General features: G+C 40.6%; 1 protein-coding gene across 1 annotated transcript in view; it reads right to left on the bottom strand.

Moving 5' to 3' along the window:
- The window catches only part of GABBR2 (gamma-aminobutyric acid (GABA) B receptor, 2), a 474269-nt gene that overhangs the window by 5528 nt on the left and 449462 nt on the right, over window positions 1-19279 (bottom strand). Inside the window, exons 16-18 of the mRNA XM_014938669.1 lie at window positions 14899-15081; window positions 12586-12715; window positions 3593-3710 (exon numbers count right to left, since the gene is read on the bottom strand). Coding sequence (XP_014794155.1) covers window positions 3593-3710; window positions 12586-12715; window positions 14899-15081 — 431 coding nt within the window. The remainder of the gene's footprint in view (window positions 1-3592; window positions 3711-12585; window positions 12716-14898; window positions 15082-19279) is intronic.

Raw genomic sequence — 19279 nt, 5'->3', positions numbered from 1 at the left:
ATCAAGGTAATTTCTATTATAAGGGTTACACAGCAACTAGCTGCTTTGATGATTACAAAAATGACAACATATAGGAAATAATCTATCAAAATGGTAGGCTTTGGTGGGGTCCTGAAGGAGCCTATCATCACCTTTACGCAGAGGTCTGCAAGACTGTTACATATTGTTGCTGTTAGATGAGAACAGTATAAATTTTAATGGTGCCAAAAACTAATTCACAGAATGCTGCTCACTGATGAGATGGGACAACATGCAGGAATGAAGGTGTACAGAAGAACGACTTTCAGGGTCATGGAGGATATCCCATTGAATGTATTCATGTGGCCATCGTGCAGATAAGCTGGCTGATGGGATCTTTAGATAGGTAAGCAGGTCACTATCAGGCTGGAATACAAATAGTATCCTGAGTAATGTTTCAGCACGCTGCACTGATAAAACTGGTACTGAAGTAGTGTGTCCAGATAAGGTATGTCAGTCTTCTCCAGGAGGTCACACACCCAAGGAAGAGGAAGAAGTTGATTTTGCATGAGAGACACCCTGGCTTACTGGGAAATGAGCTATTATATCAGTTCTAAATGGGTTCAGGCTGCTCTCTGGACCTGAGATGAACCAGCACGCTGCAGCTTCCATCCATGCAGCTAAACTCCCCATAAACGGGGCTTCCAAATACCAGACTGTGCCTCAGCATCACCTGGGAAGCAAGAGCTGGTGCAAATGGGCTAGGAAATATGTTAAAAATCTGCATGGAAAATCAAAGTGCAGGCCTTCAGCCTCTCCACCAGCACTGCTTTGTCTACTGTATGAAGTGTTAATTTACACTGTGTAGCCACTGTGAACAGGAGAGAAAGCAGCCAGCACCCACTTTTTGCTCCTCATGTCTGATGGTCTGACTGGGTATGGCAAATTTAACGTGACATTGTGGATAACCTACAGGGTCCTGCACAGCACAAAGGAGAGCAAGAAGGAGAGAGAACCATGAATCATCCATGCTCATGCTTTAAGGCTGCTTTACAGTCATAGAGGCTGCATTTTCTTTAGATGCAGGGTTTTAAACCTGTGCCAAGCACAAAATAAATATTTTTCACATTCTGATTGAGATGCTATAAACACCACCACAGTAAAAAAAAAAAATTTGTGAGAACTTCCCGCACTACTGAGCCTAAAATGCATTCATACTGCTGTGCCTTCACTTTGGACACAACCGTAGGATGAGGAATGACACCTGCAGTTAGCCAAATGTAGCACTCGTGATAAAAAAAATGAAAAAAATCCCAAGTGAAACTCTTGCATTCTACAGGAATTTCCATACCGGAAGCTGTCAGCTCTCCGGAGTGCTGTCAGTAACAGGAAGCTGGGATCCTTCTTTTTGCTATAGCTGATAAAGAGTTAAAATTTCTGCAGGCAAATTACTATCTTAACATCCTCCTTCCATAGGACATGGCAAAGGTTCATAGGTTTGTGGCAAAGAGAAACTATTTTTCAGTCTAATGTCCTTGAGATTTCTGTTCTTGAATAAGAAATAGGTTCAACAGACTATGTGAATACCTCTCTATCAAATGCCTGATACGTGCAGTGAAATGAGAAAGAGAAGGCACAAGCTACAGCTTTGTCTTTACCTCTTTGTTTTCTGAAAAAAATGATATATTTAATAACCACGGAAGGCCAGAAGTGCTGCCAGACTAGTTGAAAAAAAGTGCATCCATGAGGAAGGATATTCTAAAAGAGCACAAAGTTTGGAAAGAGGCAATCTCTTGTCAGAGAGAGGAAATCTCAAACCCCTGGTCTTGAAGACTGCTACACTTCCCCTCTCTGGCAGGCCTGCTGGTGGTGTGGCTCTGGTACCCAAACTGCCAGTGCCTCCTCAGGGGAGATACTGACCCTTGGACGTGGCACAGACATAGCCGAGCAAGCGCTGAATGAAACAGTTTTGATCTAGCAGGACTTTATTAATTGCTTTCCATAAATGTCAGTGACTGTTCAGCTTTGTACTGACCTGCTCTTTAAGGCCTTTAGGAAATTTCAGTTTTCTCAACAGTTACTGCTAGCCTAGGGGAGGTTCTCTCATCACCAAATTTTTTTTTTTTTTTTTTTTTTTTTCCCCCTGTATTAAATCTGTATCAGAAGAACTGGATTATCTGAATGTCTGTATTTTTCGTAGCATTCCTCTTTATGTAAGGAGGCCATGTTCAGATGAGGCTGCCTGCACACTACATTACTTCTGACAAATGGTGGTGGAAAGAGACAGACAGATCTCTAATAGCTATGCATTAAACCACTCTGCTGACCCCTTAAAGTCATGAGAGCTTTCACAGAGAGCCCTGCTTTTGTGAAATAACCAGATATTTCACCTACTGGGGGCTTTTTTTTGGTGCATACATGTGCATGGGTGTGTGGATTAGCTCCTGTGCAGGTTTGGGTTGGGGTGGGTTTTTATTGAATACATGGGTAGAGTTAGAAATCCATTTGTTTTCCTGGGCCAGGTAGTACAAAGCAGTGATTGCTATCTGAAATCAGGTTTGCTGTCACTGATGTAGTATGTGACTCAGTCTAGTATTTTATTTAATTTATCCTGTTTTTAAATAAGCTTTAAGATGCCCATGTACAAAACAGGAGTCTAACAGCTCTTAGCATGGATCCTGATAAAGTGATGTCCATGTAACTAGGCTGCCATGGGGAAACTCCTGATCCAGGGACAAAGTACCACGGCCCTTCCCTGAGCTCTGGCCCATGGCAGGTCCTGCTAGGCTGGTATAGGTTACTACATGAGTTTATTGCATAAGTTCCTGGAGAGAAAAGCTGATACCATAAGGCTCTTTCCCCTCCATGAACCTAGCAAGCGCTTTGTGCTATCCTCTCCTTGTAGCCGCAGCATTGTTTCTAAGGGAAACTAATCGGTGCAGGATTTCCTGTGCCAAAACTTGGGTCCAGCTGCTATGGTAACGTTGGAAAGCCCTAAGACTGTTTTTATTTCTCAGCTAGCTTAAGATCAAAAGAGAACAAAATGGCTATGAACACCATGAACCCCTCTGGCTGGTGTGTGGAAGGACATGGACTGTTGACAGCAATCATAACATGTATGTGCGCATATGTGCAGCCTCTTCTCTCCTTAATATAGAATACTGGCTGAGTACAGCTTGTCCTGTAAACCTCTACAGAAACTTTAGACATCATGTTATGGATGTTTCTGATAAGACAAAAGAAGTATGTTAGTTTGCCTTTGGGTCACCTTAGGATCTAGTGCCCCTAAATCTGGTGGGGATGGTGAGCTGGTGGCAGAGAGGCATCACAGTACAATGTTGCTGCCCACTGGTACTTCAGTAGGTGCCATTCATATCTGTTGCTGATGGTCTAGGTTCTCCCTGTAGTTGGGCCTGGCTCAAAAGGTTTACAGTGAAGGTCTTCCCATAAAAATGAGTGAACGAGAAATATGGGGTTTGCAATCATTTAAATTAACATTTTATCGGCAAAGCAGCTGGTGTCCAGGGTGGAATTTATGGCTAAAACAGTAGAAAGTGTATGCACACAAGCACATGCATACCCATGAGAGCTGGGGTGCCTCCTTCTCTACCAGTATCTAATGGTTTATACTTACTGTTCTGGAGAGTTGATGTCTTCTATAGGATCTTTGCTTGTTCTGGAAGGGTCTGATGAGCCCCATTGTGCTGGTGGATTTTGATCAAGATGATTTTTCAAAATGGCTTTCTCACCATCTAGATGGATAACACATTCAATTTTACTTTACTGTGACAAAGTGACCATTTTTAAATTATTTCATTCAAAAAATTCCCAGATGTTCATAATACCACAAAGTAAACTCTTTCTGCCTATATTCCAACACAGTTTCAGGTTTCCCCTTGAGTCTTTAGTACTCTTATGCTTTCAGTGATGTGCTCCTCCATAGGAACTGCCACAAAGAAACAGAAAAAGGACAAAAACTCTTTTGTTCTTCCTTTGCTTCCCATCCCCCCCTTTAAAAAAATATACACAAACCAAACCTTGTTGGCCACCTCTATGTAGCCCTATTATGCTTTCTCATCTAGCATTAGGCTGTGTAAAAAATTAATGTAACAGCACCATCATATTATCTTGCACTCAAAAATTGTTACCTTTTTCATAGGAATAAAAACTCTTATTTAAGTCTTTTCCTAGAAAAATTATAATCTCATTGATGTATAAAACCTTCGTACTCTTGCAATCATATAAGCAATTCAGTGCTGTCATTTAACTATCTGCTATCATTTAGCACGGAAATACGATTCATATCAGCTGCCCTGGTCCATAGGCTGTCTGCAGGAAGGACAGCTAATGATTTCATTAAGCTGTCTCCTGCCGTTCTCTTTTCTGCATGGTGACAGTGTAGAAGATCATCATTTTCCCCGTAGGTAGCTTTAGCTGATTCCCCTGGGAGTCCCAGGAGTCGCTGGCTAGCTGTGCTGGAGCCCGTGGCATCGGTCCCCCTGAGAAACGTGGATGAACACAGCCATTTTAGGAGGGCTGTCTGCACCAGGGATCCTTTCTGTTCCTGCCTGCTTTTCCAAAGTCTCCTGCTGTGTTAAGCCAAATAAAGTCACATGGAAAACATCTGAGTAATGAGGACAGCACACAGTTTTCATAAATAATTACAGAGCAGCTCCAAATTCATCACTGGCAGTTGTTTGCCACACACACGAAGAAACAGTGATTGCTGCAGGCATCAAGGCAGCATGGAAGAGGATTTGAAGGTAAAAACTGGAAAAGGACACTGGAGGATTTGAATGTAAAAATGGGTATGAGGGGGAAAAGCAGGAAAATATTGAAGAGAAAATTAAAATAGCATGAAAAACACAGTGCATATTGAAGGCTTAAGATGCTTTTCTGTTCTACTAACACTCAGAAACCCCAAATAACGCTCAGGTCCCAGCATGCTAGGAATATATATGTTATCAATGAGCACTGATGGGACAAAACAAGCAGCAGCAATAAAGAGTGAGGAATGAAGCTGGAAGCAGAAACAGGAACATTCTGAGAGCAAACTCCAACATGTATAATCGCCCATCCCAGTGCAGTCTCCCCTGGCATTATTTCATAGCATTCGCTTTCTGCTCTGAAAATTCTAACAGGCAAGTTGGAAAGAAGTGAATAGGGGAGGACGCAAAAATGTGCAGACTTGGGGATCACTACAGCTTAAAAGAGCAGGAGAGATTTTTCACTTGTGTTGCATGGAAGAGAAGGGTCTGGGTGAGAAAGGAGGTGACCAGAACACATGAAGCTGCTTCTTCTAGGGCAACAAAATGTCAGAAGAAGAGAGCTAAGGAATTCAGTTGTAGCAAGAAGAGTGCTTAAAAGGAAGATGTGACAGGATTCAGTGATGAGTTAGATGTGAAGGGAGGACAGCAAAGAGTCAAATCTGACAGTGGCTAAGATAAGCAGTGAAGTCTATCATCTCAGGGCAGCCTGAAGTTTGCTGGTGTGGCATTAGCTGTCACAAGAGTTCAGTTTTTATTTTCCATATATCTCATTTCTATGTATATTGAGCTTGACATTTGCATAGAAGCCCTGTGATGTCTATAAACAGACACGTAGGAAAGAACGCTTTTTACTTCCGTGATTAAAAGCAATGTTCGGTCCTGAGCTGATCTAAACTGACAAAGAAAACTGCTGACTTTATGATATAGACCAAAATTAAAATTTGATTAATCCTTGTAATTAGGAGTGGAAAAGGTCTATTATTTAACTATTTTAGGGTCCCATCTCCTTTAGCCAACACAAGCAATTTAACCTTTTACAAAGCCATTGAAGATACAATTATTCATCAAATGACTGGAATGTGCAACTGTTGGGCTTTGGGAGTATGTGATTTCATATATTAATCTGTATTGTATGTCCCTAAAGGGTTTTCTTGTGGCTTCAATTGTGCTGTGAGAAAGAGAGAGAGAGAGAGAAGGAGGTGGTCCCTGTCAAAAAGGTGGGGGATTTAGTTTAAAGTAGAGCAGAAATTGTATATTCTCTGCCTACTCACTCCGCAACACCAACTGCCCATGTATCACTGTGTTGTTCTTCATAGTCCCTTTTCTACCACTCTTGCAGATGACTCTCCTTTAATACACTGCATAAATTTCTGTATACAAGATTATCATATACAAATTTTAATCTGTATGTATAAAATACAGGCAAAATCCACATATAACTGCCACAGCATTGAGATTTTTTTCTTTTTCCTTTGCTTCTTTCAAAATACAAAAAAGTTGGGTCATTCTTATTTGTTAAGCTTTTTGGGAGAGGAGTTGTTAGATTATCATTCTGCAGCTATGGAAACTAGAATATCTTTCGTTTTTCTTTTTTTTCCCATTTACCTTTCATTTAAATGATGAAGAGCAAGATTCTCACTTAGTCATATGCTTCCAGGAGCTGGAGCTTAAAGAAAAAACACCATCACCATATGCACTTAAAAAACTTAAGGATGGAGGAAACTGATTTTATATAATGTGAACAACTGAAAAAAGATAAATTAAGGGTAACGGTAAACATTTGAGTTCCCAATTTTCACTGAAAGTGCAGCACTGCTTTTAGTGCTTCCCTGTGTTTTCTTCCTCTGTTCATTAAGCATGCCACTTGAAAAATGCCCTTCATTCTCAGGATACTGTCTGCAACTGCAGGTGCTACTGAATAAGTTGCACTGGGATGATCTAAGTACCTTCAAAATTGAATTTACATTAGCCAGAAGCACTTTCTAAGTAATTTTCACCTTTGTAGACCTCAAACCAGAACTCAGAAGCCTGGGTAAGTGATGCCTGAGCACTTTCCATTCAGAAAACTGTTGGGGAAAGAAGACAAATAGATCTCGAGGGCCTCGCACGGCACTCACTGATGGGTTCATTAGAAAACAAAACCCGCTGCCCAGGTGTCGGTGAGAGCCAGAAGGCTTTAGCTTGGGACCTTTGCCTACTTGCGGCAGGGAAATGGCATCCAATTATGAAGCTCTGAGCCACAAGAGCATGTGGGTGCTGAGATGCTCGGCGAGGAGGTCACTGCCCCCAGCTGCTCACCTCTCCCTCTGCCAGGGGTGATGCTCGCCTCCGATCTGCCCTACGTATAATTGCTCCGCAACCCGCTGCTGTCAAAATTACCTGGGCTGGCTTAAACGCATCGAGCATTTTAGCAACTCCCGTTCAGGTGTGGGCAGAGAACACCGGGCGACTGCCACTGCTGCAGTTGCCTCCAAGCTTTTACAAACTGTATTTCTTTATCTAGAAGCTTGTTTTGTTGACGTTTGCACACTGCAGCTTTATTGAACATCTTCATCATGATGATTTTGTGGTAATATTCTGCTGATGGCTTGCAACTAGATGGCAGAACAGCTCTTCACCCCACATCTTTCAATTCCACTGTTGTTTTGTCTTTGCTAGAGAGCATATTTTATGCTCCACAAAGAAGCAAGTGTGGCTTAATAAAGGCTTATAAGAGCTGGCAGAGATAACCTCGCTGATTTACTAAAGAACTCTTGAAACTTTGAGACTAAAGGTAGATTTTAAAAATCCAGTGTAATTTCTCACAGTTCTGTTGTTTGGACTGTGAAACAGGATTAGCCAGTTTCTGCTTTTCATGTGAAAGAAGAAATGGGAAGAAAGGAAAACAAAAGGAAAAATCAAAATGATCACATTGTCTGCTGGGTATATCAGAAAAAGTTCTCCTGAACTAAGCGCACAGCACCAGGCAGTCTAAATCATGACTTCTGATAGTTATGTTTTGAAAGGAAGATTTTTTACAACGAAAAACCATCAGGATTCTCCTCTGATTTATACTACTTTAAATCAGAAGAAACTCCCTTTACTACAGATTTATTTCAGTGCAAGGAAAGGCAGGCACTGAACCTCTGGCATTTTGGTCTCCCTGTTGAAATAGAAACAAGCTCCAATTTCAGGATTTGGATCCATTTGTGAGACTTCACAGAAAGTAGTATATGTATCCCTATATACAAGGGATATAATGAACTATATCCTTTCTTTAAAACGCCATTCCTATAAAGGAGTTCTTTCCTTTGAATCTGTGGTTTCAATCTCAGGCTTAATGCTTGAATCACACTAACTTCATCGAAATAATATTTCAGCCCCCTATCACAGATGAACCCTGTTTTGCTCTGCATTTACAAGCAACACGCCTTTGAAATCTGTTTTTCTTTGAGCTGCTTTTACATGGGGAAAAACTAACACTAGGAAACATTGGAGTGGGGTGACAACTGACAGTATGTAGGCATATCTGACATGCAAATGAATGCTCCCAGTCCATTTACAGCAATGAGTAAAGGCTGTTTTCTGGCTCAAAACAGAAAAGCCTTTCCGAGCAATCTATGGTGCCTGCAGAGAAAGAACTTGGAAAAAGGGTTTGTTTGTAAGTGGGGACTATTGCACAGCTGTTTCTTGCTTCTTACGTACTTTCCATAGTATAGTTGTCATTCATTAATTTTCCTAATATGCTACTCTGAAATGTACTGCCAAAGGTAGAAATAAACAGAGGCTCTTCTGCAGGATTTCTTTTGAGCTTGGCTTTATATGAAACTCTTGCAATCTATGAATCATTCATGTAGAAATAATTTCATGTAATAAAATGTCAAATAGAAGTCAAGTAGAGTAAGACTGTAAGATCACAAGGGTAGAAAATTAGCCAACCCCCAAAAGCACATAGTATCTCCCTCTGTATTTTTCTCCTCAATAACTTATCCCTGAAGGAACTTGCACGGTAGAAATAACTTCTACGTTCACAAAGTCTCTCATGTTTCTGGCATACTGGCTACACGGGTGGAAGGAGCTCTTTTGGGAAGCTCTGGTTTGTAGCCATGCCAGGGTATTTCTTCCCTGGAGCTGTGTGGCACAACCTTCCTCTTTACACAGCATCACAGTCACAAGCATTTGTCCTCTTTTTTCCAAATGTCAGCCTGGAGAACTCAGCTGTGTCTCCAGGCTTGGCTCTCCTTGCTGAACGGTGCTGCCAGTCATAGGAACTGCCCAAGCCAAGCGTGGGTCTCACCCACAGCCCATCCCTGCCCCAAACCCCAGGTGTAATGTGGCTCTGCTGCTCCAGCAAGGTGAGAAGATCCCATAAACAGCAAGCCAGGGGAGAAGCTAACGTTGTGCTGTGCACTGAGCCAAGGTCGCCAGCAGACAGAGCCACTCAAAGTCAGTATTGACTGAAGTTAAGGGGTTGCCCTTCCAGATTAAACTGGAGAAGCCATTTGAGGTCCCAGAGCCGTGGTCCATGAAGCATGCTGAGAAGAGCTTGACTACGTGAAGCTATCTAGCAGTGCAGACAAAAGCCTGCATTAAAAAAAAACAATCAAACCATAAACTACAAACCACATTTCCTAATTGCTTTTCTTACATAGCCAATTGCTGTAGATGTCTCGGGGACATTACGCATTTGTGAACAAGAGATGAGTGTCTCGGATAATATCTCTCTTTAAATGAGATGTACTGCATTGAAATGTGCTGTAAAGAAGAAGTCCCTGTGCCAGCAAAGAGCTCCTGGGCTACACCAGGAGCAGTTGCTGTTAATAACTAACCAGGAACTCCAAAGTTATGAAACTTTGCCCGAGGTCAGGCAGTTATCGGAGTGCACAGCTGCGTCTATCTATTTTGGCTAAAGTAATTTAACTTTTGCATCCTAAATCCATATTTGATGTAAATGAGGGTGGTGGGAAAGGAAGGGAAGAATCGAGTAATCTCCTTTGGCATTTGGCTATAGGAGTTAGGAATTTTAACTCTGGACAATTCTTACAGATCAGAAAACTACTGAAGTGTACTATGACAATAAAGTTTGATTAGGACTTGTTTGAGATGCATTGCATAAATTCCATCTTATTATCTGTTCTCTGAAGTACAGTGCCTCGAATTTGAGTAAACAATAGCAATGGGGACACGCTACATGACATTCTCTATGTGAACTCCTTCAGAACAGCAAGGTATTTTATAAAAAACATTGATGGAGGATTCAGCCATGTTCACAATGCAAACGTGGCAATTGATCCGCTATAGTTTTTAGCTCAAAGTCAGTAGCTATTTTTAGCATCTCTCTTCACTGTCTTAATCCCCCTCTCTCAGCTCACATTTTTTACAAGGTCCAGGGTAGGCAAAAACCCTATCATCACCTTAAAAACAACATCGGACTGGCTTGCCCAGTTGCATGGCGGATGCGAGACATGGTCACTTCTAAGTCATGCTAAGAAATTATTTACAGTTCTGAAGCTTCCCTCAAGTAAATCCATCAGGAATGTATAATTTAAAGGTTCTGTGCTTTCATTTACAGAAAGTTACATGAAATACATAGCTACAGAAAGTACAATTTGTCAGTCAGAGTTAGCTTTCCTGTAGCCGTAAGGGCCAGAATTTTTTTAAGTACCATTTAAGTGATGTCTGTTTGCATCTGCACAGAAATAGCAGTGACTCAGCAGCATGAATTCTCCAAAGCCTTGTTATTCTGATTGGAATGGCAAATTTAAATTAAGCACATAGGTTGACTATTGGGAATGACTGCAATAAGAGAAATACAGGGGAGATTCAGACGTGTGGCTAAGGGACAGGGAAACAGCGATAGAGAAAACAAGAGGCAGAAGAAATGGAAATGGAGGGACAGAAGAAGGCTAGCAAGGATTGTTGAACATGGTGGCTCAGAGCCTGGAAGTATGAATATTTGATGTCACTGGAGTCAGGATCAGGGTACTACAAAATACTTATGCTTGGGGCACTTGCCACTAGGTGTGGGACTAAATTTCAAACACCTGCTGCAAACTGGGGTCCAGGTTTTCTTCATTCCCAGGTGTAACCCATTCAATATAAAGATGGCCGAAGGAAAACATCCTTCCTTCCCTTCCCCTCCATTTTGTGCAGAGCTTTATGTTGTACGTCCATTCAAAAAACTGTGTCTAGCAACTTCAGTATGCAGAAAAATATCTACCCTGTAAATCTTGATAGTACGTAGTTCCAAACTACTCTGTATATTAAGGCTCTGTACATGCAGGTGATTTTAAACATGTATCACACAGCAGAAATGTAGAAGTTAGGGAACTGTACTGGGGAAAACCTAGGAACGCAATCTTGGATGCTGGTGCTTAAAGCAGCAGTTAAGCATTGATGCCTTGAGTAGATACAGACAGAAGTAAGTGCAGAAAGGTTATGTTTTCTCTTTGATTTCTTTGCCAGCATCCTACTGCTAATGGAGTGCAACCTGCTGTGGGAAGCATCCCATCCTAAATTTGTACCGAGCATCTCTTGAGATTCACTTTTATTTCTCATACCCAAACTCAGATGGGCATTTGGCACAATGTAATCTATCTTTTCTGCTTGAAATGTTATTCATGATTTATCATTTTTCCTGCAGCATCTGACATGAGTGGAACATTCTATGTGTTCCTTTCACACACTTGGTAAAACTGCCTCATCCCACTCACTGATGTTAGTTCTTGCTGCTGATCTCAGCCCAATAATCACACGCCTCCAGCAGCTATTTACGTTTTCCTTTTCCTCCTTTCCCCCCTTCTGTTTTTTAATTTTAAAAAAGGACACTGGGAACTCTGTGGAGCTCTTCCCTTTTTTTTTTTTTCTAACACAAGTTACACAACGAAATGTATACCCAGGCTAAAACAAAAAGCACATGAAAAGGTAACCAAAATTTCAATGTACTTCAAAAGTATACATGAACTGTTGTAAAATTTCTCTTCAACAACTATATTTACAGGAGTAGCTTCTATTCCATTTAACCAAGCTTATGCTGCCACAGCAATAGGAGGCCTGAGCCTAGCATTGCAACAAACATGCCAGTCTACGACTTCCCAACATGGGGCAAACAGTTTTTCCTATACTGTCGTAATACTCAGCGCTGCACAAAGTCATTTGCCAGAAGTCGCAAGTTAGATCTATTCTAGAGTCAGAAATGGAAGCTGGGTGTCTTGGCTTCCACTTTATTGCACTATGCACCAGATCTTATTGCTTCCCAAAAGTGAAATAGCTTTAATGGAAGCAATCCTTTTGCATATATTTCTTCAGGGAGCAATGCAAGAGACACAATAGAAACAACTTAGGAATATTACAGTAGTCATGAAATCCTTTTTTATCAGTTCCTAGGGAAGAATTTTCATACATGAGTTCCTTCAATTCTACATTTAGAGGCCAAATCAGCACTGAAATATTTACATGTTTGCCTTCGTGCTAGATAGCAGTGTCCAAAGGCAGGATTTGAACGTCCTACTCAGATAAGCACATATTAAGCTGGACTTCCTACTGCTGAAGGCTGGCTCAATTAATTCTCACAACATCTGAAACATTCTGTGACTTTCCTCCCTCCATGCAGCACAGAAAACAGTAGGCTTTTTAAAATTTCCCACTTTACCTGGTGTAGTATACACATAGAACATACAATAGAAGACATATGTACAGAGAAATAGCTGCTCATTGGGTATCATAAGGCAATTTATGTGAATCTGCATTCTTTCCTTAATGCAACCAAAATATTTAAAGCTCTGTCTTACCAAGGTCTGAGTGCTCTGTGACCCATCCAATGAGATTGCTATTAAAATCTTAGTGAGTTAAGTAATAATGGATCTTAACGAATGCTCACCTTTGCTGTCTGTGAAGTTCCGTATACTAAGAATGTCATTAAGATCCTGATAGTGGTTCTGCTTAATGTATGTTGTTTTCTCAGGAGTGTCCTGAAGCTGCATTGTGACTTCTTCCAAGTCTTTGTCCAGCTGCAAAACAGAAAGAGTAAGAATCTCTAAAAATTCAAGAGTTGCTGCTTCAGGTATCTGCAGTAACTGCATAGTTTTCTGTAATTAGACAAGAAAGCAGGTGGTAATGCAAATGCCACACTGTGCCAAATGCAATTTTCTTATAGTACTACAACACTACCTTTAAAAGTCATGCTACAAGTAACAAACCATGTTCAGCTGTGATATTGCACACAGGGCATGGGAGAAGAATAAGCCTCAGTTTAAGCAATTCAGGTGTACTGCTGAATAGGAAAGAAACGGGCATTAGAAAGCCCAGTTTGAAACCCTCTCAAGTATTCATTATTTATGCATAGAAATGTGGCATACATAGCTACAACGGCTTTGTTGAGTCAATCAAATTATCGAGCACATAGGAGAATGTAAGTGAACTATGGCATCGGGGTCATGTCCATCCATGTGAGTGACTGCAGTTAACTCTACTGGGAATGTTTTGTTTTCCTAAAGATTATTTTTACTCCTTTTACCTTTCTTAGAGAGGCAGAGTCCCAATAGACTTCTTGTTTGTGTCTCTGTGTGCATGAAATTTCGAAGAAATTCCAACTCACGGTTTAAAATTTTGGACTCTACGCTTTTGCAATTTGAAAATTGCCCCCATGTTTTATATCTTTTGTGTCTCGTGTAATCTGATGTCTAGCACTAAACTGCCACTTTAAGCATAACTTTCAAAGAGGGGAAAAAAAACGCAAATAAGAGGAAATAAGCAAAAATTTCAGTCCTCTCTCTCCCCAAAAGCATCCTTTAAGACTAGAGGGAGAGAAGCACAGATGTTTTCTGACTGGAAGAGCCACAGCAGAAAAGCTGGGTTGGTGCACCCCTAGCCTTTAGCACCAAGCTGAACACAGGGTTCCCTCCCCAGAGGCTAAATTGTATTCTAACTTGTATAACTACTATCTACAGTAGGCCATGCTCCAAATCCTCTTGACAATTAAATTCTTATTTGGACCTACTGGTGTCGGGTATTTAATTTGATTTATTTAAGCAAAGTCTAAAAAGAGTAGCAGGGGCCTCCTGCACTAACAGGGCCCAATTACCCTGACCAGCCTTACCTGTGATCACCATCACAAGCCTTGCAAGGCACAGGCTGAGATCTTGTGAGTTAGGAGGCTTAGCAGAAAAAACATACAGCAGGATAAAAAAAAACAGAAATAGCCAGTAGCCAGCTGATCCCTCATTAAAAATTGCAAGGCTCTCACATGAAAGTGACCTGGCAAAGCTGAAGAAGTTAATTTCTTTAACAAGGCAGGTATAACTTGCTTTTGGAGTTGTTGGTAGTCTGATGGTTACCAAGGCAATTGTTGCTAGTTAAGATCTGGATGAAGGAGTAATGGTTGCAATAAAATACCCTTTCTTCAAGTTGTAAGAATACTTCACGGACTAGACAAGAGCAGGTTAATTTTTTATAAGATATAGATCAGTTATGGTTATCTTGTCTCACAAAATGGGCAGTCTTCAAGGCTGATTTGTCATCATTTGAGGTCTCCTGAGCAAGGATGGGCATAATTAAAAAATATACGTGTTATAGCTCTAACAGAATCCATCCATTCCATGTATTTAGCCTTTTGGTAGAGAGTGAAGAAACTTCACGACCTTTGTGCCAAAAGGGTCAGCCTACCTGATCATCAAGGTCTTTTCTACTTTAAGAAAATATCTAATTCTGTTTTATGGAAGATGTAAAAATCTGTCTAGCAATTTTTTGAGTGAACTCTCAGAAAGGTTGAGAAATAACAGCAACAGCAGTCTCTGAACTCAGCCATAAACAGGAACAAAGAAAGCTCTTAAGTACCCCTGGGGCTGCAGGTCTCTGTTACACTTACATGTAAAGGTTGAGCTTCTAAGCTATTTCTCTGTGGTGCTCAGCACATCCATGTGAAGCAGCAGGCTAATTTGCCTGTTACAAATAAATAGGGGAAGCTTCATTTTAATTTGTTAAGGCACATTTCCATTTTATCACACCTGCAGTGTATTTGCTGCATTAATTAGCTATTCATATAAATCACCTGTTTCCTATTAGTTCAATAATTTTCTGTGGGGGAACCTAGTTTTTTCTTCTAAAAAGTAGTCAACATTTCGGCAGATTACATAATTACCACAAAAAACATAAAAATAAAAATTGGCTTGGCAGTATATACAATAAACAATACCTCTGTAATTTTCATTCTCAAGCGATGGTTCTCTGACTGCAATCCCTCTAGTCGAGATGTGCTGGCCTGATTGACGCTGGTGACTGATGTTGACGTTTTTGAATCTTCTTTCTTTTGGTTTTGAGTGAACTGAAATCGTCTGTTCTGTGTGGCTGCATCTGGATTTGTCCTCAGTGTGATGAGCTGAAAGGTTTAAAAGCCTTAAGAAATCCTGCACACGGTTTTATTTTTGCAGGTATTTCTTTTGTATGTCAAAATATTGAAAGGCAAACCAAGAGTTCCTTTCTGACTTTCAAGTACAAAATTCTGGAAAGTAAGCTCTGCTTGCCATGTGCAGTACTTGAGATGATTTCTGTATAACTTTACAGAATAGCTTGAATCAAAATGGTTTTGCAAAGAGAAGTGTTCAAAAAATTAGGAAAAACTAATTTAAAATATATTTAACTGGATTTTAATTACATTTAAAATAAATTTTAATATTTTATGAAATATATTTTTCTCCTTCATTGATATTTTATACTTTGAAAGGATATATTCCTTCCTTAAGAAAAAAACAACCCACTAAGCTCTTCTCTTCCCAAGCACAGTTTCATCTGAAATTTCTCCTTTCCTACTGTTACAAGTAACACTCAAGCAGAGAGAGGCATGAAGCAGGAGTATTAACAGGAAGAACCCATGGGAGATTGCACTCTGGAGATAACAGAAACTTAATTAGGTTTTAGTTACCCAAAATAAACCAAATCTGTTCAAATAAATTAAATAAGCCACTTAAAAAGAAGGTTAACCTTAAACATATTTAATTTAAGCAAATGTAAGTAAGATTTAGCACTCAGTGACAATGTGAAAATATCACCTCGACATGAGGAGAGAAAGCTACTAGCTGTTTGGCAAGGGGGAGAGAGCTTCTCAGATTACTCCAGAGAATATAGAATTTATGATTACTTGCCAAAGAGCATACGTATATATTTGTATACAGACAAAGCTGAAGGAGCTCTCTGCCCTGAGAACATAGGTATGGCACCATAAATCCAAAGGTGTTGGGCTGGGAGAAGAGAGAAGGGATAATCCCTTTGTAAGCACATCACAGTCAGATTTGGTGGCATAGCTCCATTTTGGAATTGGTTCTGCTTGGTCTTCAGAGCCTGAAACTGTTCTGCAACTGCAGTGGTGTGAAATAAAGACTAACTTCTGACAGAGACATCTGGTTGATAGGACTCTGAAGCACTTGGTCCCTGACATGTACTTACAACTGTGAAGATCAGGATGTGCATGAAGACAATAAATTGCCTTTTTTTTAGGTAATAAGGGAGGTGGAGAAGGCTGAAGTACTCAGTGGCTTCTCACCTTAGTCTTTACTGGTAAAACCTGCCTTCAGAAATCCCAGACCTCTAAGGTCCCTAAAGCAATTGAACACAAATTCATGCAACCTGATGAAGTGTATGCCTAAGGACTGAGGGAAGTGGCTGATATCATTGCAAGCCCGCTCTCAATTACCTTTGGAAGGTGATATTAATTGTGAGAGATTCCTGAGGACTGGGAGAAAGAAAATGTCACAGCTGTGTTCAAGAGGGGTGAGAAGGAGGATCTGGGGAAATACTGCCTGGTCACCTTCACCTCAGTCCATGGAAGGTGCTGCAGCAAACCTTCCTGGGAACCATTTCCAAACATATTAAGAGCAAGAAGGTGATTAGAAGCAGTCATTGTTGATTTATGAAGGGGAAATCCTCCCTGATCAACCTGACAGCTTTCTTCAGTGAGATGGCAGAGATGTAGTGGTTGGTAGATGAAGGAAGAGAGTTCTTTTTCTTGACTTAAGCAAAGATTTCAACACTGTCTCCCGTAACGTCCTCACGATGAAACTGAAGAAGTAAAAAATCTGAAAATATCAAGTCTTGCCCTTGGGGATAAAGAAACCCCAAGCACCCACCCAAACAGGCTGAGGGGTGTCTGGCTGGAAAGCAACTTTTCGCTGAATGCTGGGGATTGTGGTGGACACCAAATGGAACATGAGACAGCAGTACCCTGGGTTAATGAAGGTGATTCTTCTTTTCTACTCAGCCCTGGTGAGAGCACACCTGGAGTGTTGTGTCCATGTTTGAGGTCCCCAGTACAGAGAGATACGGACATACTGAAAACAGCCTAGTGAAGGGGCACAAAGATGCTGAAAATGATTGGAGTCTCTATGATACAAACAGAGGCTGATTGTTGTTTAACCTTGAGACAGAAGAGATCAGGGCAGACATGATTCATGTGTATAAATATGTGATGGGAAAGAGTAAAGAGGATGGAGTCAGACTCTTCTCAGTGGTGCCCAATGAAAGGAAGGAAGGCACAAAATAAAAACCAGGAAATTTCATTTAAATATCAGAAAAAACCTTTTTCTACAGTGAGTGTGGTCAAACACTGCTATAGATTCTCAGGAATGCTGGGGAGTATTCATCCCTGGAGATAATCAAGATCCGACTGCTCAAAGCCCTGAGTAACCTGCTGTAGCTGAGTCTTTCTAGAACCCCCTGCTTCTCCTCTCCCCCATTTCTTTGATCATAATTAGGCTGGTTGTAATGACTGGTGTGTCTAACTCCCAGACCAAAAACTGCATTAAAATGAAGCTAAAGGTGAAGAACGGTAATTACAAGGCTTCTTAAATTAGCAGGCAAAAGTATTACAAGATAAAAGCTCTGCAATTTGATGTGGTGTAAGTTCAATCTGAATATGAAATAGAACTATAGCCATCCATCAATTGACTCATTTTCATCTGGGAGTTTATAGCTAAAGACTGGATGTGTTGCCACAAGGGCATGTGTTTTAATTAATTCATTCACATGGTGTGGATGGGGAAGTCCATGGGCAATGTTGTTGGCTCACACTGTACAAGGGATGAGCTTTTTTCTTTTTTTTTCTGGCCATAAAGTCAGTGGAACTTGTGTCTTGCTGCCTCACATTTGTGCAGCTTCGACTTCAACACAGTCAATGCTGAATATCTACGAAGAGTCAATGGCAAATAGACAAAAAATGCTACCAACATAGAAAATTAATATTTTTAATCCTGGCCCCCTAGAACAGATTTTGCCTTGCTGCTCTACAAGAAACTGTATCAGAATTAATGTGTTAATACCATTGCAGCCAACAATGGTATGCACTTGGTGGGTAACTAGAAGTGAGCATAGCGTTCTGTCTCAAAAATGACGCAGCAAAAAAACCAGAAGGACATGGAAGTTTGATAAACACAAGAAAATCATTTCTTGAAGAGAAAATACGTATTAGGATTGCCTCTTTTAAAGAAGTAATGAGTATGCTGAAAAACACTACAGATGTGTTGGTCCTTAGAAAGATAATTAGACATAGCAGTTAACTTCTAACAGGAAAAATATACATAATGTATGCTTGAATTCTGCAGATCACTTCTACAAGATATCCTTAAACTCAGAAATCTATAGTAGTTTTAAAAATGTTTGGGCACTTTTTGATTAGATAACATGAAGTAGGATTCAATGTAATGGATATCAACATTTCTATTTGAGGAAACCTTTAAATGGAGAGAGCAATGAACATTTTTTCCCTAATCTATCTTATTGTACAATGGGATTTTCCTCATGTTTTTCTGAGGTGCTTGGTGCTGAATGAAATGGCAGCAGATGAGATGGACATTTAACTGAAGAAGTATAGTAATGGCCATGCCATAAGTAAATAAGATCAGTAGAGTTGACAAGAAGTAAGGGGAAAATGCCACGTTTCATTCCCTAGTTTTCCTACATTGTTGATTAGTTGCCTATTTAGATTCATAAAAGGGCTGTGGGGCAAAATTGAACTCCAGCACTGTTGGCCCAGGTGACTGCTGAAGATTAGTTAAAAGGAATGCATTTTGCTCTGTATAGCAGAGAACTAGAAGTTCTGGCCCAAAACCACATTACTACTTGCATCTGTCTGGCCACAGTTTAATACATGGAAAAGTGCAATCTTCCAAGTCTTCATTATCATCTCTTGCGCTCGATGAGCCACAGGCTTTAGTATTTCAACCGTAATCTTCCTATGTGACCAAAATTGTACTAATTGACTACATATTCGTTAAGGGGAGAGATTTGATGCCTGTCTCACACTGACATCTTGCCTAGATGTACAAACGGGGCGGTGTCAGACCTAATCTTCTGCGGGGTCCAGACACGTGATTGTGAAACCTGCACTGGACCAGGCAGCAGGAAGGAGTGCTTGCCAGCCATCCTGCTGTAACTGTGGCTCAGTGTGGCAAGAAGAAATGTAGGGCAAAATATACGAGTGCAAGAAGAACTCTCCAGCTGTGAAAGCACTCACATGGGCATTGGAAGTGCTGCATTCCAGCTCCTGCTTCAACCTCTTTTTTTTTTTTTTTTTTTGTACCTTATCC

This window comes from Calidris pugnax, unplaced genomic scaffold (genome assembly GCF_001431845.1).
Source record: "Calidris pugnax isolate Ruff unplaced genomic scaffold, ASM143184v1 scaffold13, whole genome shotgun sequence".
In the NCBI taxonomy this organism is placed as follows: domain Eukaryota; kingdom Metazoa; phylum Chordata; class Aves; order Charadriiformes; family Scolopacidae; genus Calidris; species Calidris pugnax.
This window is presented reverse-complemented; position numbering and strand designations above follow the sequence as displayed.